We start from the raw sequence: 27,156 nt of genomic DNA, 5'->3' as shown, positions 1-27,156 counted from the left end.
TGTACCTCCTTCTGTTTCACTTGGGAGTCTTCACCAGCACCAGTCCATCTTTGTGGTCTGTAAATCTCTATTATGCAATTTACAGATTTTGGATCCTTTACAATTTGATTTTCAAAAGCTGCACTCCACATAGACTGCTCTTCTAAAGGTCTATAATGATCTCCTAATGGCTTCTGATGCAGGGAATTATTGCATACTCATTTAACTCGACCTTATTGCAGCCTTTGATACTGTAGATCATAACATCTTACTTAATGAGCTCAGACAGTTGGCTGGTATTTCCAACTCTGCCTTCAACGGGTCTTCATCCTACTTATCAAATAGGAGCTTTTCTGTTAGTACGAGTACATTTTCTTCCCCAAGGTTCAGTCCTTGGTCAATTGTTATTTTACAATACAAACTTTTATATACACTGTATATTATTGTGGTTCGTCCTGCTTCCACTTCAAAACTGGTCCCGCCCACACACAGCCAACACGGCATTTCTCGATTCCTATTCGTCCTCTTCCAAACCCTTCCCCACGCTGCATTGGGACTCCAGACCAGCAGTGCAAACACTGTCATGCACTATACTGGCCTGCTGAGCGTTATCCATCCAACAAGTACTCGAGGTGCTGCCACAACGGTAAAGTAGCTTTACCACCTTTGCGGGAGCCACCTGTGTCTTTACAACAGCTTCTTACACAGCAAACATCAGAAGCTAAAAATTATCGTGAACACATTCGAGAATACAACTCTTCTCTAGTGTTTGCTTCCATGGGTGCACAGATAACTCAACCTCCTGGCCACGGACCATACTGTTTTAAAATACACGGGGCAAATTTATCACCAAATCTCTCCACTATACGCTAACACTTCTACCTCTCCAGGATATGGACAGTTATATGTTTTTGACACAGCGCAAGATACTGAAGTACGCTTACAAAATAAAGCAAACTCTGCATGCGGCAAAAAATGTACTTCTCCAGCTAGATTCCATGCTCAGAACCATCAACTGCTTCGCTAAATCATACAAACACATGCATGTAATCCCTCAGTCCAATCCAACAGCATCTGTATGAATGGTTTTCAAGGAAAACCCTAGGCAGGATTTATGACGATACAATGCCCCGACATGTCACACCGATGTTGCAGAGATTTTCGTCGGAGAAGATGGCGAAACGCCTGCCGAAAAGGACATTTGCATCTATCCCATAGGCAACTCCTGTAAACAGATTTCCACGCTCAATATGAATTACGATCCTATGGTTTTACCCACTTTTATTCCCTTACGGAGACATTGGCTGGCACTAAAAGAACCACCAAGCGAATAAGGCTTACTCAATGCCAATTTTAAGCGTACAGATTAACAATGAGGAATACATTTAGTATTTTGCACCCCAGCGGCAAACTATTCCAACAGTATGTCGTAGATGCGTATGTTAAAACAGAGGGCGCGCGTCTCTATCTCAGATTACATCAACAAGATCTGCGCGTGGAACTATCAGACGCACTGCAAGTAAATGCTGAAAATAACAACGTACGTGTAGGCAAAATGATCATATTACCGTCCACATTTCCAGGAATCTAAGATACATGCAACAAAACTATCAGGATGCCATGGCCATAGTACGTAAATTTGGAAAGCCTGATTTATTTATCACTTTCACATGTAATCCTGCTTGGCTGGAAATTCTACATGCACACTGCGTCTTTCAAGAAGTATTTATTTCTTCTTGATTTCTGAATTCCTTTCTCACCATTTTCCATTCCTATTCTTACACCCCCGTATAGTACGGCGGGCGTTGGCTAGTACAATATAATTTATTTGTTGTATAGCCCAAAATCACACAACAAGTTCCGCAATGGGCGTTAACAGGCCCTGCCTTTTAACAGCCCCCCCAGCCTCGATTCTCTAAGAAGACAAAGAAAAAACTCCCCAAATGAAAAAACCCTTGTAGGAAAAAAAAAATGGAAGAAACCTTGGGAAAGGTGGTTCAAAGAGAGACCCCTTTCCAGGTAGGTTGGGCGTGCAGTCACGGATGAAAAAGTGGCTCTCTTAACAATCACTTAAAATGAAATTCCAGCAAAACCAAAACCATGATCGTGGCTTTCCCTGACACTTATCCTAAATTTAATCAGGCGCTAGCATCCTTCTACTTGACTGCTAAGCCCCAGTGTTTCGAAACCTGGGAGTTATATTTTATTCCTCTCTGAATTTTAAGTCGCATGTAAATCAATTTTCTCGTTCCTGTGACTTTCATTTTAAAGAACATTTCAAAATTGCGATCTATGGTTTCATCATCAGAGCTGGAAAAAATTGCTCATGCATTTGTTTCCTCAGGCTTAGATTACTGTAATGCGTTGTTTACTGGCTTGGACAAATCACCCCATTCTCATCTTCAAGCTAAACACAATGCAGCAGCCAGGTTGTTCATGCGCTCCAGAAAGAGCGATCATATTACACCGGTTTTATCCTGCTCACATTGGCTCCCGGTGGATTTTAGGATTCGTTTAAAAATTCTGGTACTTGTTGATAGAGCATTGAACTGCTAAGCTCCAATCTCCTTCTCAAGCTTACTGCGTCTCACACACTTCGATTTCAAGCTCAAAATCTGCTAGTTGTTCCACGTGTGAGATTAAAAACATGTTTGGAACAATCTCTCTCTTCACCTTTTAAAAAACAGTTAAAACCTTTCTTGTTTAACCAGGCTTTTGCTTATAGTCTTATTAATTTACTAATTTCATTTTTATTTTATTTACTCTATTTTAATATACTTAATGTATCTGATAGATTTAACTCTATTATGTACCTTGAAGTGTCTACGTCTTGCCTAACTTCATCTTTACTTTTCTGTTACTGTGCAGCGCTTTGTGACTTCTCGTCTGTGAAATGCGATTTATAAATTAATTTTACTTACTTACTTAGCCCTACACCTAAAGCGAATTCATTACCACAATTCCCAACCCCTTTGAGTAATTAAACTTATAATGTAACGCAAACAACAATGTGCTGACCTCCTACTTATTACAACAAGGCAGAAAATGGGATTCAGTTCAAAATGTGCAGGCCTGTTTTAAGAATGGCATTCACTTTAAATTGTGTGCGCGTCCCTTTTTTGTGTGTACGCTTTTACTGTAATTCAGTTAAAAACATGTATGTGCATGTGCAGTAATACCTCGGAATCCTTTGAGAACAAAGTGACGCTATAACAAAGTCGTCATATAACAGGCCACAGCGAATGTGCAAGTTCAAGGTCTATCGTTGATAAACACAGTATAGAAAGTATAGAAATCGTGAAAAAATTCAACCTCGAGATTTTGACGAGTCTTGACATTTTAGACCTTCCTGAGTCCGAAAATACAATTTTTGAAATTCTGTGTGTAAACACGATAACTTGAAAACACTTTGACCTGGTCGATGAGATTTTATACACCTGCTTTATATCAAACATAAGGAATCGTATCATCTTTTGGGCCACTTCTGGTAACTGGAAGTGGTACTTTAACTGAATACTGTCACAATGGTTACAATTACAGACAGATAATTCAAATTTTGTATATATGTTTATAATGATAAAAAGCAAACAGATATGAAATTAGAGAAATATTACTCAGCTGGAAGAAGTATTTTATTTAAACAGCCATCCAAATTTTTCTATCACGGAAATATAAATATGTACACGAATTTAAAAACTGTACACAATATAATGCATATTATTTCAACATTCAAATTTTTTTTAATTTATACATTATCAGTTTAACAATAACGTGCAAATATTGAACATGCCATGTAAATATAAAGATGTAATGGGAACAATACGCTGCTATGTCCCGTCGTGTTCCTGGTAATACATCTAATTTTGTGATTATTATTTTTTTTTTTTTATTTCTGCCATCATTATCATAATTAAATGTAGCTAAATGCAGTTTTACCTACAGCAATTTACTGCATTATATAATACTAGCAATTTTTCTATGTTTTTAGGTGATTATAACTCTTTTTACTTTGCACGTAATCGAGGTAATGCGCACGTAATCATGAAAAAATTCCACCACCGTTTTCAACTTCCTAAGTGCGAAATTATCATTTTAATATAAAGTTTGATTATAAATAGAGATAAATGATTGTGCATCGATATTATCAATTAGTTGTGAAGAGAAACGTAGAGATATCATATCTGAGAAATATTACACAGCTGAAGTGGCTCTGATAACCTTTTCCTCTATCTCAGAATATGAGAAACTCGAGGGGAGCGCACTCTCGATTTTTGTGCTATAACAGATCCACATAGGTAAAAGTACAGTATATATCATTTCTTTTTCCTTTCTCTGCACCACTTATAGTGGTACATGTTCCAGGTTACTAGTGCCCTCAGAGTTTCCATTGTTCCAGCGTTGCAAGATAAGATTCTGTCCTTCGTGGCATAATGTTTTGCTTAAAACAAACACTTCTACTTGAATTTACCGTAGAGCAGCATTTCAATTGTCATGAAGGAATAGAAGCACCCACTTACACGCTCTGCCCTGACTTTCATGGCCGGCTTCTAGACCCAGCGATTCTGCTGCAGGTCTGGATATAATGTGCAAAAACATAAAGCAATATCTTTAGAAACTAAAACGCAAATTACAAAGAGGACAGAAGTAGGAGTAAAGAAACACAATGCAGCAGAATCACTGGGGTTAAAAACCGTCAATGAAAGTCAGGGCAGATCAATTAAGAGGAGGTGTGATAGAGAGCACTGACCTACGAGCACTTGGGATATGCCACTCTGTTACTAAAGCCCAATTGTCTGGCTGCGTAGGCCACTGGCAAGTCTCTTTAAGGATCCGGACTTGGATCATCTCACAGAGTCGAAGAAAGTGAGCAAGAAGTTAGAGTCACTGAACCCAAATGAGGTGCAAGGTGTGAATGTGCCAGAAGTGAATGGGCCAAGTAACGAGATGCCAGATGGCATGAGCCCAGGGACACCCACAATCACCATCCCCATGCCCAACTGGTCCATCTATCTCCAATAATGCAATTTCTTATAACAAACTAAATCACATAACACACCTAGTTCATTGACTGAGGGATAACTGTAATTCTTTTATGTTGTAAAAAGATGTTCCTTGAATTATTTATTTATTGCTGCCTTTACTTAGTTAATTAATAGTGCCAACCCCCCACCCCACCATAGGGCCACAACCAATAGCACCCACTAATATAAATTTGTAGGGGAAACACTGCACATAATAAATGAGACAGAAAATACAAATATAAGAGAATAGAAAAGTTGGCAAAAGGGGCAGAGAGAAAGACAGACAGACAGACAATAAGTAACACATCAGACCACAAAGGAAGAACATGTATTGGAAACGGATACCCAAGGAGCTCTTAAACCAATATGGCGTGGCCACTGAAACCAGCCAACCCAGAAAAGACCTGGACAGCCAAACAGAAATGAATTGCATTTTCTTGCACAAAAATAAGATGAAATTTCAAAACTAGAAGAAAATGTACCCAAATGTGTGTATGTCAGGTGAAAACTCCACAGCCAACATTGTAATCAGGTGGGGTTTGTTTATTGGATCTCCGCAGATCTCGCCACTTTGAAGTAAGTGACTGCACCGTTACTGTTAATTGGCGTAGCAGTAGAGTGTTGTGCCGTGTTAGCCATAGATTAACACAGGAGATAGTAGGGTGAAACGTCACCTTTTATTGGCTAACTAAATAGATTACAAATGCAAGCTTTCGAGGCAGCTAAGGCCCCTTCATCTTAATTGGTGGGCATGCTAATTAGGTGGACAGAGAGAGACAACAAAGCAATGGCAGTGGATAGGCAGGGGCCTCAGGGCAGGATGGCAGACGACTAATACCAAGGGGCAACAATAAGAAAACGACTGATTACAATCCACAATTGTAACAAAATAAAATGTTTGCAAATATTTACCAAGAGGGATATATCAGGCTTGACAAGTTTACAAGTAAAGAGGCCCAAACTGGCTGTAAAGCTATCTGGCTTATCAGATTCTAATTTATTGATATGAGCAGTTTTGTAATTTTAAGACTATCTGTTCGTCCGCACTTGTACCCTATGCTATATTTCTCACATTTTAAGACATCAGGAGTTTGGGTATCTTCTCACACTTAACTCATTGTCGGCAGGCATACACCATGCGATTTTATGAGATCACGAAAATTTGGAGGCCTTCTGAAGAGTCTTGCACAAGCGTAGGCTAAATGTAGCTATGTGTGCTCTCGGTATTTGCTTGGTTAGCCGGTATTTTAAATGGCTAGCGGACTACGTTACTTATGACAATCCGCTAAAAGCACAAGCAGGCGATCCTACTAGGAACTGGCAACTGCAGGGCAATGATCCGGAGTAGTTTTTATTTGACAGAAACATTTTATTTTTTGATTGAAGTCTCATACAGTGGGTGGTTCTCTTAATAATAATAATCATCAAAATCGTAATTCGTGACAGTTATTTAGTGTTTTTCACACTCCTCATAGTGCTTTGCATAGTGAATGGGAAGCCTAATTAACCATCGCTAATGTGCAGCACCCACCTGGATAAGGTGATGGCAGCCATTTTGGTGCCAGTATGCCCACCACACATAAGCTGTTAGGTGGTAAAGGGGTGAAAAAACAGTTAGCCAATTAGAGACAGGGAATGATTAGGGAGTCAGAGTGACTAGACCATGGTGGGCAATTTAGCCAGAACATTCACAAAGGATGGCCAAGGGCCTTTTATTACCAGAGAGAGTCAGGACCTTGATTTTATGTCTCATCCAAATAATGGCACCATTTTACAGTACATTGTCCCTATCACTGCACTGGGGCAATCGGGATCCACGTTCCGACCACTGAGTAAGTGCCCCCCTGCTGGCCTCACCAACGTCTCTTCCAGCATCTACCGAAGCTTTTCCTCGCTGGTTTCCCATCCAAGTACTGGCCAGGCCTGAATATACATTAGATGACCTGTTCTGAAGTGCATGTGGTATGGCTGTACTGGGAGCCCACAAGCCACTCAGGTGGGTTCAGAATGTATCTGCAGGCAGCCAGCCAGCCACATTATGGCTTTGAACGACTTCTTTATGATTTTATGCCAATTTCGGGAGCTCACAAGTCAGGTTAAAAGTCACATAGCGTATGCCCAGACTAAATTAAAGGACAAAATGAAATGTTCTGCACTCATTAAATCGGCTTTTCTTTCAATGTAAGTCAAAGATGTGGTTATGGAATGCCCTCTGGACCTGCTGGAGGGAGCAGATACCGAAGACAAAACTGAGTGCCATTATGAACAACGCTGCAAATCCTCTCTTTGACACACTTTCAGCCAACAAATTATTCAGCACAAGTGTGTCAAGAAACATGACTGGGGCTCCATGATACAAACAGTGACATGTCTGTGTTATGCCTCACTGGGATTGGGACTTCTCATGAGCCATGTCAGACATTTCCATCTCTTTTTACAAGTCTCGTGTGTATTTACGGTGGGCTGTTTGTTCTAATACTTCTTGAGCTTCTGTAAGAAGTGAAATCTCCCCCTTGGAAGTGTCATCTCTCTCCCTCCCTTTGTCTTTTTCGAGTCTGCTGCAGACTCTTTTCTTCCCCTCCAAGCTTAGATGGCCAACATGCTTTTCTGTCCTCCTTCATCGTGCGCAGGAGGACTGATCAGATTCCGGGTTTTCAGCTCTTTACTCCACTTCTTTTAAATGTAATCCATTACTTTGAGCTTTTCTCTCCTAGACTCTCTGCCGTTCCCCTCTTTCTATTGGTCACCATTGACAACAAAACTATATGTGCCTTTGCTCAAATGCTGCAATACTCGGCATAGTGGGGCACTGCAACCTCATTTTTATAATACTCAGAAAAGCACCGTCTAAAACAAAAATTAAATAAATCAAATTATGAGGTCAGCCAGGAGACGCAAGTCATTTGGTGTGAAAATCAGATGACTTGTGGGTTTGGGTTATCACCATTTTAGAAACTCTGAAATAACCAAGACGAATGGACACTAAATTGCCTGTGGTGGGAAAGGCCTCTGAGTGGCTGAAGATCATTTTATTTTTTTAATAAAGCTCCCTGGTGCTTAACAGATTGATTAGACAAAAATGTAGACCAGACAGACAGAAACACAGACACACATGAAAGACACCAATACACTGAAAGACAGATAAATGTTAAAGGCACTGTATGACAGACAGACAGACAAGACTCAAAAGGCACAACATGACTGACAGTCAGACGGACAGCCACAATACACCAGATGCACTTTTTGGTCTGGGCAGGAGATTTGGAGGTCTGTTAGAAACAGGGTCTCCCGACTGCAAGGCTTACACAAGATGCTGTTCCTAAGAAGAAATGACAACTCAGTTTTCTGCTGATGCACCACAAACACAAATCAGCAAGGCCTCTGGGCAGATGAAAGAAATCGGCGTCCATTTATCAGAAACAGAAAACAGGCTGTGAAGATGCGAGTGATGACCCAAGTTTTTAAATGATTACTGACTTTTACATTGTGACATAAATAACCAATCAGTGATCACTGTCAAGACAACTGTGTGCACTGAGCATGAAGGGAAACGTCAAACTATCTGCCACTGAAACGCACCACAGGCACTCGTCCACTCCTTCAGACACCTGGCACGCTTACCTTCCCTCTTCCATCTGTGCCGTCGGATGGATGCAGTAGTTATGGCAGTGCGGGAGATTCGAGTCACGGTGGGGGTCACTTCCACCTGAAGAACCTTCCTCCCTCGGCAGCCATCAGGAGCATCAGCTGGGAGGGAGCTCTTCATGGCGTTTGCCACCTGTAAGAAAGAGAGTGGGAGTTCAGAACAGCAGCACGAGGCGTAATGTCCTGGGAAGATCTGGGCCAGCAAAATGGCATCTGCACTGTGTTTTGATGTTGAGTTGATTTGATGCCCTTTAACAATCCCCGAGGGGAATTTTAAAAGGTCCGGTGAAGCACGGCATTTAGGCATAGGTTAAGTAACCTCTAAAGCTGTGGGTTCAAATCCCGCTACTGACACAGCGTGGCCCTGAGCAAGTCACTTCACCAGCCTGTGCTCCAACTGGAAAAACAAAAGAAATAAAACCAGTTGTATCAAAAATCCAAGTCAGCCAAACAATAATTAATAAGAATATTTGGTCCTTCCACTTTCAAGTTTTCACTTTGTCATGTGCACATAGTCCAGTGATATTCTTACTGGCAGGTCTCCCTCAGACAGGTGAAGGAGGAGGTACAGTGGGTATAGAAAAGAATCCCCCTCTTTGAAATATTCCCATTTTATTTGCTTTACAGCCTTAAATGTAAACACACAAACTAATATTTTTCCCAGCTTTACTTACTCAATGCAATCTATAACATCCAAGTAAAAGATATCACAGCTACAGTTCAGAAGAATTATAAAAAATCAAAAACAAGAAATCCTGAGATAAATAAAGGATCCCCCCCACCCTAAACTCCATCAGGTGTCAATGCCCACCATTTCCATTGCGGTTACTGGCTGTGCTCAATTGTAATGAGTGTGATTAGTGAAGCTGTTCCTGGCTCATTCATTCCCTTGCTTGGTAGTGCAACTGACAGCAAACAACTGACTATGGGTGGCAAGACAATTTCAAAAGATCTCAGGGATAGAGTTGTGGACAGACATAAGGCAGGAGATGGAGACCAAAACATCTCAAAGGCTTTAACAATCCCAAGGAGCTCAGTAAAGTCCATCATAAAGAAGTGTTTGGTACTACTAGGACCCTCCAAACTGGATGAAAGAGCAAGGAGGAAACTGGTAAGAGAGGATACCAAGAGGCCAATGACCACTTTGAAGGAGTTACGGGATTTGATGGCACAGAGTGGTCATTGTGTGCATGTGACAATAATTTCACAAGATCTCCACAATTGTGGCTTGTTCTGGAGGGTCGCACTTCTCAAGAACGGCCACATTAAGGCTCGTTTGAGCTTTGCCAGAATGCACCTTGAAGATTCTGATGCCAAGTGGAAAAAGGTCTTATGGTCAGATGAGACCAAAATCAAACTATTTGGCCTCAACACCAAACGGTACACCAATGCAGCTCACCATCACACCATACCTACAGTAAAGCATGGAGGGGGCAGCATCCTGTTGTGGGGGGCCTGGGGCTCTAGTTAGGGTAGAAGGAAAAATGGATGGGGCAAAATACAGTACCATCAAATATATGAAGGAAAACCTGATGCCCTCTGGGCAGAATGTTCACCTTTCAATACGACGACGACACACAGCAAAATTGGCTGAAGGAGAAAAAAGTGAATGTCCTGGTGTGGCCAGTCAGAGACCAGACCTAAATCACAGTGAAAATCTGTGGAAAGATCTGAAGATAGCAGACCACCAACGCTCACCATCCAATTTGATTAAACCTAAACAGTTAAACTGTAAAGAAGAGTGGGGGGGCAAATATTACACAATCTAGATGTGCAAAGCTGATAGAGAAGAATCCCAACAGACTCAAGGCTGTCATTAAAGCAAAAGGGGGGGTCAACAAAATGACATTCACATGGGGGGGGTGATCCTTTATTAATCTCAGTAGGTCTTGTTTTTGATTTTTTATAATTTTTTTGAACTGTAGCTGTGATATCTTTTACTTGGATGTTATAGGACGCATTGAGTAAGTAAAGTTGGGAAGAAATATTTTTTGTGTTAGTTTTCATTTAAGGCTGTAAAGCAAAAAAAAAAATGGGAATTTTTCAAAGGGGGGTTCTTTTCTATACCTACTGTATGTACTGTAATAACAATAACAATAAAATACAAAATCAAAAAGTAATAAATAAGAACAGTCAGTTATTCACACCAATGTCTGAAGAGCAGGTTTATTATGGAAGGGAGAAAGCTGTCACTAAGTTACGTGGTCAATGTGGCTCAGTGCTGGATGTGACAACTTGGATTGTGCAGGTAGAAATTCAACTTTGAAATCCTTTGTCTATACAGTTGTAGTATCACATGCTAATTTTTATTGTATTGTTTGTTTGATATACAAATACCACCAGCCCATTTATGACTCAATACAGCACTTAACCTCCTTGGCATTAACTCAGAGCAGCTCCTGGGCTTGGAATTCAAAGTAAAAAACGATCTGATGTACAATGCTGCCATCTAGTGGGTAAAATAAATAAGATCATGCTGCATCATAAATATTTCTTTGCATTTTGCCACTCTGTGGTAAGTCATCAATAGTCATGAGTTGGGCAGAGCCTTCAACTCAAACACACAATGGTATGTAATTGAAAAGCTGCAAAGCCAGTTTTAGGACAAACTGAAAATGAGCCATACGTTGAATCAAGTGATGGAGATGATGATGTGAGTTTGTCATCAGATGCTGATACAGTGAAACTGATGCATATGGCACTGTACAACTGAACCGCTGTGATATGCCTGGTTAACTCGGTCATGTGGCAAAAAGGCAAAATGACTGCAATCAAGAGGAAGGACAAGAAAGATGTTAGCCTCCCCAGACGTGTTCACAATGCAGCAACTGTTAATGTTTTTACAACCTGGTAGGTTGTAACCCAAAGGTCAGTGCTGATCGGGTGAGTCAGGTACTGACACTCAACTCTCTCATCTCCAATCATCAGGGGAAAAAAAATGTATAAGAAAAGCATGGAAAGAAACCGTCAGACTGTGTGCTGGTGACAGAAAACAAATTACACAAAGTACGCGTACTACATCTGCATCAGTACAGCCGTGGACACTCAACATGCCCCTAATAAAATTGAAGTTGATGTTTTGGTCATTTCGTGTTTCTGTTCTATGCAATAACATTTTTTATTATTAACAAAAATGTGTGTTTTTGTCTCATTTCAAAATGCTAAGGAGGTTAAGCAAAGTGTTCACTAGTGGGCCTGGGTGATCTGTTTTCTTGAACACAGGGAGGGAGCTCCTAGCCCAGCAGCTTTAGGCACAAAGTAGGAACCAACCCTGGACAGGGTGCCAGGCCATTACAGGGCACACTTAATCACCCCGTGCAGTTCAGAGTCAACATTTAGTCAAATATACACATGCATTGAGATGAAGGAGGAACAAACTACACCAAGAGAAAACAATCAGTAAAGTTATCTCTAAAACAGTTTTGATAAATATATTTGATTTTAGTCATTTTGTTTGAACTAAAATTGTTGTAAATGGCATTACTAAGAAGGCCAATGTTTTAGTCTAAATAATATTTCACCCAAAATGATATTTACCATTTCTAACCCTCCATTATTTGCAGTGATGGCTGAGAAAAGCATTGCATTTCATTTAGATGCTGTGTCATGATTTTTACAGGCTCATGTTTTTATTTTTTCCTTATATTAAGTTTTTCGTCTACATATGTACCATATACACTCGCGTACAAGTCGGGTCTTGAAACCCGAAAAATCGATCATAAAAATCAGACGCCCGTTCAAAAATATGACTTTTTTTTTAAAACATCTTCTTGCCTCCTCCAATCTCACATCAGTTTCTCAGACACATCAAATTTTGTTGCAGCCGAGCAGTTACCAAGTTCTTTCACCACTTCAACGACTTTTAATTTAAAACCAGCTTCATATTTTCTTCTGATCGAATGCTCCATCATAGATAAGGGATGCCCTTATGATAAAGGTGTATGAGGTTGTGAGATACAAAAAACACAAATCAGTGCAAACGTTGCTTCTGAATAGTTCGGGTATTACCGTGTGGTCACATAGGCACAATACATAGAACAAAAAAGTAGTGTGATCAGTGGTTACTCTCTCAGGTGGGCATTAGCATATCGTAATCTCTTGGACCAATAGCGTGAGTTTTCCAAATTAGACTTATACGAGCGACATAATATAAAATAGCGGAAATTATACAGTAAAATCAAGTCCTGACTTATCTGCGGGAGAACTTAAATGCAAGGATATATGGTATATTATTTATTTTTGAAATGGTTCATTAATTTCATTAATCACCTTCAGTTTCCTCTACTTTGTGACGTAGCAGCAAATCATACATCTGTAAGTTTCAAGAATTACAGTATGTCTTCACCGTGACAGAACTGTTACTATTCAGGTTTGAATGATCCCAAACAAACCTTTGCTAGTTTTCCTTCTTAAAAAAATATACATTCTAATGGTCCCTTGGTTTCTGACTTTTCCTTCACATTTTTGTATTTTTTTATATACTTTGTATTCTAATACAACTTCTGGGTTACGGTAAAATTTTTCTAATCGCCTTCTTCTTACAATCCCTTCCTTGTTTTACGACTCTTCTCCTGGTCATCCCCATTTATTTTGGTTACATTTCAGTGTCAACCTTAACAATCAGGCATCCTGTTGCATGATCACTAAGACCCAAACACAGGGGTCAGCGCTGTTGTGCACAAGAGAGAAGCACATTCAACCAGATATCAAGCTTCTGAATTGGGGAAAAAAAATAAATCCCCCCTACCACTTCCGACCCCATTCATTAGCCATTAAGCCACAACTGCATCTCCTGCAGGTTTTTCACTAAACTGACAGGCCTACTGTCCACCTGGTCGTGTTTTCACTTGCTTTTCTTTAATTTTTCACCACAGCTGGATGGATGGACAGATGGATGCTTTCTTTGTCTTCAGAGAGAAATTCAAAAGTTTTTCAAATTAATTCTTCTTCTTCTTCCAGCTGCTCCCGTTTGGGGTTGCCACTGTGGATCACCTTGTTCCATATCTTCCTGTCCTCTACATTTCGCTCTGTCACACCCATCACCTGCATGTCCTCTCTCACCACATCCATAAACCTCCTTTTAGGCCTTCCTCTTCTCCACTGACCTGGCAGCTCTTTTCCTCAGCATCCTTCTCCCAATATACCCAGGATCTCTCTTCTGTACATGTCCAAACCAACGCAATCGCACCTCTCTGACTTTGTCTCCCAATTGTCCCACCTGAGCTGACCCTCTAATGTCCTCATTTTTAATCATGTCCATCTTCATCACACCCAATGCAAATCTTTACATCTTTAGCTCTGCTACCTCCAGCTCAGTCTCCTGTGCCACCGTCTCCAGCCCATATAACATAGCTGGTCTCACTACCGTCCTGTAGACCTTCTCTTTCACTCCTGCTGACACCCGTCTGTCACAAATCACTCCTGACACTCTTCTCCACCCATTCCACCCTCCCTGCACTCTCTTTTTTACTTCTCTTCCACACTCCCCCATTACTCTGTACTGTTGATCCCAAGTATTTAAAACTCATCCACCTTCGCCAACTCTACTCCCCTCATCCTCACCATTCCACTGACCTCCCTCTCATTCACACACATGTATTCTGACTTGTTCCTACTGACCTTCATTCCTCTCCTCTCATATCTCCACCTCTCCAGGGTCTCCTCAACCTGCTCCCTAATCTCGCTACAGATTACAATGTCATGAGCAAACATCACAGTCCATGGGGACTCCTGTCTGATCTCGTCTGTCAGCCTGTCCTTCACCACTGCAAATAAGAAAGGGCTCAGAGCCGATCTGTAATGTAATCCCACCTCCGTTATTCCTACCGCAGACCTCACTATAGTCACACTTCCCTCGTACATATCCTGTACAACTCTTACATACTTTTCTGCCACTCCCGACTTCCTCATACAATACCACAACTCCTCTCAGTCACCCTGTCATTTGCTTTCTCCAAGTCCACGAAAACACAATGCAACTCCTCCTGGCCTTCTCTAAACTTCTCCATCAACATCCTCAGAGCAAATATCGCAGAAAACCTTGCTCAGGCTGCACTCAGCAGTGCTGATATAATGCAAAGAGCCATGATAGCCAATAAATGACCTTTAACTGGGCAGGGCTGACCAATGAAGGAAGGCAGGAGGAGTCAGGTTGATGCCACCTGAACACACCTCTCTGTCCTGCATGACAGCACTGTTTGGAATTGATTTATTTAACAATGTTTTGACCAAAACACACATTTTGGATATTGTGACATTTGACTAGTTACCATGTTACCAATAGTTCACGGTTGTTTCAGTATTGTTTGCTGTATTTCAAGCTATTGAATCGCATTGTATCAGAAATTATGTGATCTCCTTTTTCCAGGAAATCAATTAAAAAGATATTCTCAGCCAACAGTACAAACAACATTAAGACAAAAAATGACAAGTGGAACAAAATAAGGATGAATCAGAAATAAGAAGTGTGAAAGCCTGTCAGACGCGCACTTCCCATGATGCACCTCCACTTCTGTTGACCCCATTGTCCACAGCAAGTGGAGGATGAGCCTCACTACACTCACCAGAAGAGGCTGGGAGTATAGCTCCAGCTGTGCTCTGTAGATGATGTCTTCCAGTGCTTCCCTGCCTAAATCCCATTCACCGTTATACCTGTAACAGAAAAGAAAAAGAAGAGTTGAGTTAATGCCCAGGACGAGTTCATGAAATGGAAGGACGGGGGCTGAATACTCTCCCTCCAATGGGGTGGTGGCAGCATCACCCATGTGCACACCCACAGGACAACCAGTAGACCCATTGGGAAGCCCTGCTAGGTGTCCTTGGTGCTGCCAGAGAGAGATGCCAAGGACATACGTCATTATTCTAAGGGGGCACCATTTGACCTAAAGGTTATAGTCTGCGGTTGAGGCCTGTGACGCCCCTTATTGTCCACATCAAAAACAAAGGCATTACCTTTAAGGGACTGCTTCTCCACCACTAAGTCATGGCCCACTTATGGGTTGGGATTTGCGGTCATTGGTTTGCAAGTGGTTAGTGATGGGCCAAGAGTGGTCAAAAATGCTATGCGACATGTTCCCCCATTTGTAAATAAGCCTTTTTTTCCCCCACAATTGTGCAATCCATTTTTTCCTTTTCCACTCTAAAAATCACGCTCGTGTCACCAAGGGGGATCTCAAACTTATTCAAATATGCTGTTTTCACTGAGGGGCCAATAAGTCGCACTAGTTTCACAGAGGAGGAGTCCAATTGTGCTCATTTAAAACAATGGGAAAGGCCTGCAACTGAAGGTAGTGAATTGTTAATTAACTTGAAAACACAAAACTAGGCCACGGGACCATCTAGGTAGAGAAACACCAACAGAAAATCACATTTTGCTTTGTACCCTCTATTCAGTGACATCACAAGTCATGACCTCCAGCTTGTCCTGGATATGCTGCATTCACATGCTATTGAAGTAGGTGGAGCTCGGAGTTTTGATATTTTTCCTTCCCACTTAAGAGTGCATTCACGTGAATTAATTTTCAGGGAAATGCTTGAAGTCGAACTTTGTCTGTTTAATGGCTTTTTTTTTATGTACTGTATTTTGTATATTTTTTGTGAAAATAAAGAGCAAATTAAACATGTCGTGAGTGATTGGGCTTTGTTTTTGCTATTTAGAGATGATTCAATTAAAGAGAATACGCTCTTTCGGACAGTTTGACAGTATAGGATCAGATGCAGGTTTGTACCTGAATTTCATATCTCACGGTAATAGAAACCTTTAAAGCCAATTGATCGACCATGCTTTCTGTTCGCTACTTTCCTGTGATTTATTTTTCTTGCTTCCTATTATCTTGTCCTCTTTTTAGTGAGCTTCATGATTGCAAACTTCAAAACTTCATGTGAAGTTAATCTCTGTTGTTTTGCTCATCACTATCCACTACACAGCAGTAAAATCAGTTCAGTTTTGTGACTTCCCTTTTACATCACCACACAGAAGCGCAGGGCATACGACATGCTGTAGTAGTGGGCAACATACTAGTTGATCTGGAATAACAGATGAAATTCGTCTTTTCTTATGGATTTTGAAAAAACTGTTGTGTTACAAAAATTGGTGAAAAACACTTTCAAGTTTCATGTGGTGTGCTTTGCTTTATACTCATTTTGACTTTTTTTTCCTAGCCTATGCTTTTTGATTTCTGATATTGGGCTTTGCTAAAGGATAGGATTGACTTCTGGGTACGAACTTTCGCTCACTTTACACTTTGATTTCATGTTCTGATTCCTGTTTGAAACCATTTCTGCCTTTATTACTAAAGGCATAACAAAGGAGGCATTATGTGACACACCACTGAAGGACAGAGTGGGCATTTACACTTCACCCTTGTTGACTGGCATATTGGATTGGCTTGAGTGGGGATGGTCATATCACTTGCAAGGGTGCCTGGGAAGGTTCCCATACAAGCACTAAACACCTTTTCTTCTTGTGGCAATCTTCAGAATTTTGCTGATGCTAAACCACCAAAGATTGACAACATTTTTTGCAAAGTTGTAGCAAGGCTACATAACACGACAAGCAGGTTGGCTTTCTGGACTGGCCGTCACTCTGTTATATGGCTGGGAGGGTGTCTAAGAAAGATCTCTTCAGGCACAATTGTGGACAACCAAGTTCTGGGAGGACCCCATCCGATAAGGTTTCCAGTTGCCAGTTACCGGCGTTATGTTGCTATGACATCAAAGCAGGGAAAGGATGTTTCGGCGGGAAACTTTTCTTTTGAAGGGGAATGGCGAATCGAGGAGGAGGAGGTGAAAGCAGAAGGCAAGGAGCGTGGATATCTACACTTAAAGAATCTCATGATCAGACTTCACCCTGGGAAGTTTGCTATTTGTGGATAGCCACCCCGAAGTTGAAACAGTGAGGCGAATCCCTGAGAAGATGCCAGGGTGTAATAAAAAAGGTTTTCTCTGTAACAGGAGAAGGGATGAAATAAAGGAGTAAGAGGGGGGGGGGGGTGGTCGCTTCAGTGCAAAACCAGCTACAAAGATTGGAATGTTTGGGATGATAGCGAAAGAATGTGCAAAAACTTGTTTCTCATAAAGAGTTTCAGAATGTTATGGGAATACAGTCAAGGCTATGTACTTGTTTTTCACTTCGAGGGGCTTCATTGCAAGCAACGCTTGTTATTGTGTGTCTTCTGATACTAGGCACCATCTCAGTGAGGGCCAAGTAGAAAAAAAACAATGCCGCGTCCCGTGGAAGGGTGTGTGCTGAAACTGATCACTTCTGTATACACTGCTTACACGTAAGCCATTTTGGGTAAGGACACTTAATTAGTATATAAGGGAAGGTTCCGCCCTCAGTTTCTTCGGAAGCTCAACCGTGGAGAACGTGCACACTGCCCGGTATTGGACCAGGCTCACGAGTTGATCCTCTGACGAGACTGACACGCGGGCTCCCTCAGTCTACTGGTCTAGGATGATGGCTCTGGGTCTTTTGATATTACTGTAAGTCAATAGTATAATTCACATATCTGTATTACTGTAAGTCAATAGTATAAATCATATATCTTTTGATATTACTGTAAGTATAGTATAATTCATATATCTGATATTACTGTAAGTCAATAGTATAATTCATATATCTATATTACTGTAAGTCAATAGTATAATTTATATATATATATATATATATATATATATATATATATATATATATATATATATATTACTGTAAGTCAATAGTACAATTCCTATATTTGCATGTATATTGCTATTATATTGTATGTAACTGATACTATATTTGAACAAGTAAACAATTGAAGTATTGGACCTTTCCTCTCTGATTCCTGCCTGCTTATTTTCTGTTAAAACCTTTGAACCATTTTCCCAAACTAAAACACAGGGGTTGTGGTATATGGACCTGATGTTCTCAGGGTGCTCCCATTGGTGAGTTGGACTCATGTCTACGTTCTTTGGGATAGCCAGCCAGGAAGCCATTTTTGCCTGAGGACTGTTATTTATTTCCCTCCATCATATAGTAAGAACTGTACTACAGGATTCTTCGCCATTTCACGGACTGTGTTTAATCTCTCTCTTTTTGAGATCTTTTTTCTTTATGTGTGTTTCAAACCAGGAATTAAGATTTGGCCGCTGGTAGTAGGGAAGCTGGGGAAAAGGGATCACTAATGAGCACTCAGTCACCAGGCATGTAAACGTATCAACGTTGGATTACAAATTCCGTCTGATTTCTTTCAAGTTTTGGGGAGGGGGGGTGGGATAGTGTACAGGGGAGAAGATGGGCCAAGGACCAAATATTTTAATTGACTGACTGACTGACTGACTGACAGACAGACAGACAGACAGACAGACAGACAGACAGACAGACAGACAGACAGACAGACAGACAGACAGACAGACAGACAGACAGACAGACAGACAGACAGACAGACAGACAGACCGACAGACCGACAGACCGACAGACCGACAGACCGACAGACCGACAGACCGACAGACCGACAGACAGACCGACAGACCGACAGACAGACAGACAGACAGACAGACAGACAGACAGACCGACAGACCGACAGACCGACAGACCGACAGACCGACCGACCGACCGACCGACCGACCGACCGACCGACCGACCGACCGACCGACCGACCGACCGACCGACCGACCGACCGACCGACCGACCGACCGACCGACCGACCGACAGACAGACAGACAGACAGACAGACAGACAGACAGACAGACCGACAGACCGACAGACCGACAGACAGACCGACAGACCGACAGACCGACAGACCGACAGACCGACAGACAGACAGACAGACAGACAGACAGACAGACAGACCGACAGACCGACAGACAGACCGACAGACAGACCGACAGACAGACCGACAGACCGACAGACCGACAGACAGACCGACAGACAGACAGACAGACCGACAGACAGACCGACAGACAGACAGACAGACAGACAGACAGACAGACAGACAGACCGACAGACCGACAGACCGACCGACCGACCGACCGACCGACCGACCGACCGACAGATAGATAGATAGATAGATAGATAGATAGATCTTTATTAATCCCAAGGGGAAATTCACATTGTATCGTTCAAACATTGTCCAATTCCCACTCATGAAGCGTAGTAATCACGTCCCGTATCGGGCGATTGTTACAAATTAAAACTCGCTGCAATGTAAATTGTGGTCTCTCTGTCTCATCACTAGCTCCAGGTGACCTCCATGACGCCGCTGCAGTAAACATGTAAGTATGAACATGGCCAAATGATATCTGTGGCCTTTAGGAATCTTCCTTTCACACATCACTTGATAACCAACTTCCTGGTTTGAAGCAATTTACCAGTTTCAGGCCTCTAAACAATGCAGAACTGTCCTGCTGCTTTAACCACAAGAGGGCATCTGGGAGTTCAAACACACATGCGCTAATCAAATTATACCCCACTTCCCACATATGAATAACTACTGGGAATAAAAGAAAACATAATAAAATAAAAGCTGTGGGCCATCTGCTCACACTTCTTCCACATGGGTTGCTGAACATGCATGTTACTCCCATTATAACTGTCCTCACCGATGGGGTCACCTGATCAGGGGCTCAGAACACAGCTGGCTACACGTTTGGAAAACCCTTTGTAGTCCCAATAGAACATTCATAGTTGGCAGAAAGCAGTTGGCTCATTGAATATGGCAGCTTTTTCTTCACTAAAAAAACACTGGCACCACATCTTCCATCCAGACTTCCATTGAGGTGCAGACATAACAAGAGGTCACCTCCCATAGTCCAGTGCACGGCAAATCAGCCTAATAGTCTACTCTGGACTTTTGAGGTCTCTGGATTCATGACGGTGCCCAAACAGGCAAAATACCATTCCAGGAGCCAAACCCACACACCCAAAAGCCCCAAGTTCTGAGGTTTCTGAGACTCATGAAGGTAATTGATGACCTGACTACATATGTATATCCTTCTGAATTTGGCGAAACTGAACAAATGGCGGCCGTACAGGAATCAGGAGAGTCACCCTGCACCACACCTTTCTCATAAAGGTGCGACTGGAGAAAAACATGGGCACCATTGTTGTCTGCTCAGTCTCAACCACTGGAGCTCGTCACTCCTTCACAGTTCTCAGAGGTCTCTTGATGGCATCCCTCACTCATCATCATCAGTTTTTGTCAATGGTCTGCTCTAGCAGATTTACAGCTTGGATATTTTCTTGTCCACATCACCTGATTTGAGCTTTTCATGGAGTTGCTTGGTGTCTTCTTTTGTCTTCATTGAGTAGGTTGGACCACCATACGGATTCACCAGAAGCTGGACCCTCTAGATACAATCAGTGGAAACCCCAGACAGGAAAGACCTCCACTGAATTAATGATGGGATTTTAAAACCAATGGGCTGCACCAGTGAAGACAGAGGGTTGTCATATTAAAAGTCGTGAATGCTATCAATTATTTTTATACTTTGCAGTGATCGTTTTTTTTACTGACATTAAAGAGTCTTTCTGTTGATCAGTGTCAAAAAGCTAAATGAAATGTGAAGACTTCTAAGAGATGAATATTTGTAGTCATTCTGCACTATTGTTGCAATGGTACTAAAATTTTCATACCAGCTTTCAGACCCTAATAAGGATACCAAAACAGTTCCAAATTAATAATGGATAATTCCAAAACCCCCCCAGCCTTCTTGGTCCACCGACAATTGTGTGCCACACTTTGCACCACTTCCCACCTGATAGGGGTTGGGGGACTGGGATGGACTTTAAGTGCAAAGTTAACGTATATTTCTGGTACTGAATATCCCAAAATGCTGGTAACGCACCATCTAAAAATTTGGCTTTTCCTGTACTTTTCCAGGCCTGGTGTGCCACACAACCTTAACCTGCACACTAAAGTGAGGAGGACCATTTAGGACCAAACCTAAACAGCTGATCTTTATCCAAACCTACCCAGAGAAGCCAAAATCCTTCTGGGAAAATATGTCTTGTGGACCAACAACACCAAAGTAGAGCTCTTTGACAATGCAGAGCAGCACAAACTCCATCCAATGAAATACATAATGTTATGGGACGGAGTTGCTGCTTCTGGTACTGAACATTTTGAACTTATGTGTTGTGTCGGAAAACCAACAAGGTTTTTAAAGGGCAAACCAGGAGATGGATATAAAAAGGAAAAGGGTCAAAACCGGGAGATTGATAAGTGACGAAACAAGAAAACCAAACAGCAAGATGCAAACCGAGGTCAGAGTGACAAAGCAAAAGTCAGGAACCCAAGAGATCAACACAAAAAACACGAAATGAATACAATAGGTTCAGCAAAGGCTTTGTTTTTTTGAATCCGCAGCTCAGATAAAGTCAGGCACCACTGAGGCACCACGCTCCCCCAACAACAGGAAGAAGCTTTTGCAAGAAGAAATAAAATTCAAAAACATAACATCGTGAAAGGGAACTGTCAGATTACTACGTCATTTTAAAGTAGCGTGTGCTACCCAGTGTGACAGAACAAGGTGTGGGTTGAAGGTCTGAAGTCCTCCAGGTGGATAGGAACCCAAAAACAACAAAAAACACAAAACTGACGGTGGTAGGCCGGGCAGCAATGAACCCTGACATCAGTCTGATTATAAACCTTTGGAGACGGGAAATCTGCAATTGAGAAAATGAATCTTGCTAACATTCAAGAATGAGAACAAATTTCAAATGAAGAAAGAGAGAAACGACTAGCATAACAATGCAAGAAGCTATCAAGTAGCTACGTGAAATGTTTGAAGGCCATCATCATGGGCAAGGGTTATGCAACCAAGTACTAGTGAAGGGGGTTGGATGGGGGAGTAGGTTGTGTTTCCAACTGTCCAGGTGAGATTCACAATTTCTAGATGTACGTTGAGTAGCCATAGCTTTGTTGTATGCCTTCTATTTAAATATTATGGACAACAAAAACTGGTGTGTGTGCAATTATTCCTGACATTAGTGTGCCTGAGGCCAAAAATGCAAGGGTGTCGATAATATTGACCACAGCTGCACTTCTAGGACTGGCTCGACGCAGTGTGATCTCATAACTCCACATTCAATTCAGGCTCACATGGACTCACCTACCCTGGTCTTCATTGTGCCCAAGAATGATGCAGCCCTGTACTAGATGCCACTCAGATGGATTTCAAAGAATTCTTCATTTCTGGCTATCAGGCAAAGCAATGTGGTACTATGGAGTCTGTATGACCACATACTGCAGGGAAAGAAAAGGCTCAGTACGAAATGAGTTTTACCGTCCATATGTAAGAAGAACACAGAAAGCCCCCCCGACAATCCCTACTTGCTGCCCAGAAGACCCTCTAAGACTTCACTTCCCACAGCTTGATGCACCCTTGACGTTAGCAGGTTAGTCAAAGAGACACTCGTTCCCCATTAAATGGAATCAAATCTCTGATCAGCAGGCTGTTTTTAAAAATTGATGACACGATGACAATGACAGCAAGTCATATAATCGCACGCTTGCACCTTCCACTGTGCTGACAGGGAAGACACATCAGGCTATTTTTAGGAATTATACGAGGAAGCGTGGTGTGATCTCTCAGGCCGAGAGGCCGTGCTTGGAAGGATTTCTAGTTGCCACAAAGTACTGCGCCTTTGTGCATCTTCATTATCTGCCTTGCCTACTACTGGGCAACAGGATCCAAGCATTCACATTCAGTAAAAGTGAATTTGTTTAAAAAGGAAAAATAAAGTAGAAATCCATCCATCTGTGCATCCATTTTTGAACTCACTTATGCTGAGCAGAGTCACAGGGAAGCTGGAGCTCATCCCAGTAAGCACTGGGCACCAGGCGGTTACAATCCCCGGACAGGGCTCTACTCCATCATCCTTTATCTTAATAGCCACATTTTTTTTCCTTCACCAGCGTGTATCACGTCTGCTGACATTTCTGTCTCTTGTAAATGCATCGTCTGCTCAGTGTAGTGTCAAGGCTGACAGCGCAATACGTGAAGACAAAATGAAAATGTATAGATAGGCACAGGGCACTCTGGAGTTGATTGGAAAGTAAAACACGGCAAAAAAAGAAACTCGACGGCAGAAGGATAGTCTGTTCACGAAGATCATAGCCTGGGCGGACTATCGAAAAATTCATGCGTTTTGTTTTTCTTGTCTTCGCATTATTGTTTTTCATATTTTTATGTTATTTCTGTTAATTTAGTTTATTGTTGCTTACTTATGTATTGTCATTCTGCTGTTCCTTGTTCTTTTTGGGATGAACTCCAGGAGGCAGGGCCACCCTGACATCACCACTCGTGAGGCTATTTAAGTCAGCCGAGAAGACTCAGGAGCCAAAGATCATTCATTTATTGTTGAGTATTCATAAGCATTGTTTTCTGTTTGGAAGTTTGGTTTTTTGATTAGTCAGTCAGTCATTTTCTTACCCACTATATCCTAACACAGGGTCACAGGGGTCTGCTGGAGCCAATCCCAGCCAGCACAGGGCGCAAGGCAGGAAAAAATCCCTGGCAGGGCGCCAGCCCACCGCAGATTTTTTGATTATTTCTTGCATTTTTTTTTTGGCTTGCGTATTTGGAATTGTATTTTATGGATTGCCTTTTTATGTAAAACATTTTGCCTTTTTTATGCTCTATTAAACATTTTTGCTTAATTTTGTTTGTTTTTTGGATTTTATGTTCACGAACCGGGGTTTGGCAGTAATCCCTCCTCTTGTGGGGGCTTTGGTTATATTGTTGTATATTTGCAGTTGTTTTGCTAGCTTTACATTTTAGAGGCCTACTCCATAAGGAGCCTGCAGGTAGTTTTTGGGGCTTGACCGAGTACAGGTGAGCCACTTCTGGACAGGTTAGTGATGATCCTGGCTTTCTTCTTGGCTTAATTTTGGAGGCCTCACACCATTTCATAACAGTTGGCAAGTCTAGTAGCAGGAAGTGCATTTCAGGGAAAACTTTATAACTACACGTCACCCCTGGCCTCCTGCATCTGCTTGCTAGGCCACCTGAGACCCTTGGCCAACTTTTTTTTTTTTTTTTTTACAAGTGTTCTATTAAGATGAAGATCAAGGTTCCATCTTCAGTGGATCGCAAGTAATCGCGTGTGACAGACCGACAGACACAACCTTTAGTATTTTATATAAATGGGGCAAGGTCAGTCCTGCTGAGCATACAAGGTGTAGGAGGGACCACCACTCTGAGTGGACTCTCAGCTGAAGGCCGGGAGAAGGTGGTGGGAATGAGGAGCAGGGCTCGCAGCTGAATGCCCAGAATGGTGGCAGGAACCCATGCCAGAAATAATGGATGACTGCACCTATCAGCGGATGTCTCCTCTCGCTGCAGGGACCCCAAAGGGTACACAGAGGAGATGGCAATTTTAAACTGGAAGGATGGTGGCTTGTGTTACATTTAAAAGGATGACTTCTTCCAGTGTTTTTAAAACTCGTTTTACTTATGGATTATTTATTGCTTTTTATTGGCCACCACTTCAGCACTTGCTTAACACTACTCTTACTAGAGTCTACGAAAAAACTCGTAGATCCGGCCCACCTTAAAACCGTTCTCACCTCTCTTTTGTCTTCTAAATGTGCCGATTAAGAGGAGCAGCGAGCAGCCGGCTATTCCATCCCCCACCGTCACAGAACGTTCACTAAGTTTTCCCAGCTCATGCCTTGTTTGATTATCTGGGAGTGACTGAACTGCTGGAGTTTTAGAGTGGAAATAATAGATCGCTATTTGGAATACAGTGATCCCTCGCTATATCGTGCTTCGCGGCTTCACTCTATCGCGGATTTTATATGTAAGCATATTTAAATATATATCACGGATTTTTTGCTGGTTCGCGGATTTCTGAGGACAATGGGTCTTTTAATTTCTGGTACATGCTTCCTCAGTTGGTTTGCCCAGTTGATTTCATACAAGGGACGCTATTGGCAGATGGCTGAGAAGATACCCAACTTACTTTTCTCTCTCTCTCTCTCTCTTGCGCTGACTTTCTCTGATCCTGACGTAGGGGGTGTGAGCAGGGGGGCTGTTCGCACACCTAGACAATAGGGACGCTCGTCTAAAAATGCTGAAACATTATCTTCACGTTGCTACCTTCTGTGCAGCTGCTTCATGAAGCGACATGCTGCACGGTGCTTCGCATACTTAAAAGCTCGAAGGGCATGTATTGATTTTTGACTGTTAGTTTTTCTCTGTCTGTCTCTCTCTCTCTCTCTCTCTGCTCCTGACGGAGGGGGTGTGAGCTGCCGCCTTCAACAGCTTTGTGCCGCGGTGCTTCGCATACTTAAAAGCCAAACAGCCCTATTGATTGGTTTGCTTTCCTCTGTCTTTCTGACATTCTGTGCTCCTGATGCGCACTCCTTTGAAGAGGAAGATATGTTTGCATTCTTTTAATTGTGAGACGGAACTGTCATCTCTGTCTTGTCATGGAGCACAGTTTAAACTTTTGAAAAAGAGACAAATGTTTGTTTGCAGTGTTTGAATAACGTTCCTGTCGCTCTACAACCTCCTGTGTTTCTGCGCAAATCTGTGACCCAAGCATGACAATATAAAAATAACCATATAAACATATCTATCTATCTATATGGTTTCTACTTCGCGGATTTTCTTATTTCGCGGGTGGCTCTGGAACGCAACCCCCGCGATGGAGGAGGGATTACTGTACATGCATTTCATGCGTGTTCAGTTTCTACAGTAATCTGTGTAAACACATTGCTAAAACAGAAACTTTTTCATATTTTAGTAATAAATGTTACAAAATGTAGGCATAAACTATAGAATATGTGAAGCCTGAAGCCCAAACATCAAATAAACACTTTCACAAAAGGTTCAAGGATGATACAGCAGCTTCCGTGGCTTAACGCTACGGTTTGCTGACTTGAAGCACAGCTGCCCTACCGTGCTACAGAGACCTGAGTTCGATTCTCAGCTTTGAAGAAAGTGTTTTTTTTTTCCTCAAACGGACACTAAATTTATAAATTGGTATGCACTGTAAATCGTTAGCTTTAAAATGTCAATCGCGGTTATTTCTGTTGATTAATTCATGCTTTTTTACTTAAGAGTCAGAACAGGAGCTTTTTCAGCTTCTGATCTGACTCAAACAAAGCCAGTATAACTTCACACCCGATCTGACGCTGTTCGTTTTCAAATAATATTGCATTACTTCGACGATGTTTTCTTATTGGTACTATTCGCGTCATAAAATGATTTCTTCAAAACGTCACATATATTTGTCTCTTTCTTTTTTAAAAATGTGCGTTGTAGCACTCAGCAACTGGCCACCTGCATGTTCTTGTGCACACTGAATAAGACAGCGCTATATGCAATCATCAGATTCAAATTTTAACAGTTATATAGCACAGAATGGAAATCAGCAGTTCTTAGCATTGCACCACGCAAGCTGTCATATCAACCGCCTACTGTAACTTGCTTTCTTTTTTCTTCGGTTATAGTCTTGAATAAAAGTGCACTTGTTTTGTTATACTTTTACATCAACATATGTTCCTGTGTTTGAGATACATGG

At 41.8% G+C, this 27,156-nt stretch overlaps 1 protein-coding gene across 5 annotated transcripts in view; it reads right to left on the bottom strand.

Moving 5' to 3' along the window:
* Positions 1-27,156, bottom strand: part of LOC114655297 (protein FAM126B-like) — a 131,677-nt gene that overhangs the window by 10,643 nt on the left and 93,878 nt on the right. For all 5 annotated transcript variants that reach the window (XM_051930657.1, XM_051930661.1, XM_051930662.1 and 2 more), the window contains exons 9-10: positions 15,209-15,296; positions 8,622-8,778 (exon numbers count right to left, since the gene is read on the bottom strand). In XM_051930657.1, coding sequence (XP_051786617.1) covers positions 8,622-8,778; positions 15,209-15,296 — 245 coding nt within the window. The remainder of the gene's footprint in view (positions 1-8,621; positions 8,779-15,208; positions 15,297-27,156) is intronic.

This window comes from Erpetoichthys calabaricus, chromosome 8 (assembly GCF_900747795.2).
Source record: "Erpetoichthys calabaricus chromosome 8, fErpCal1.3, whole genome shotgun sequence".
NCBI lineage: Eukaryota > Metazoa > Chordata > Cladistia > Polypteriformes > Polypteridae > Erpetoichthys > Erpetoichthys calabaricus.
The sequence above is the reverse complement of the archived record's forward strand: the minus strand, read 5'-3'. Positions and strand labels throughout refer to the sequence as shown.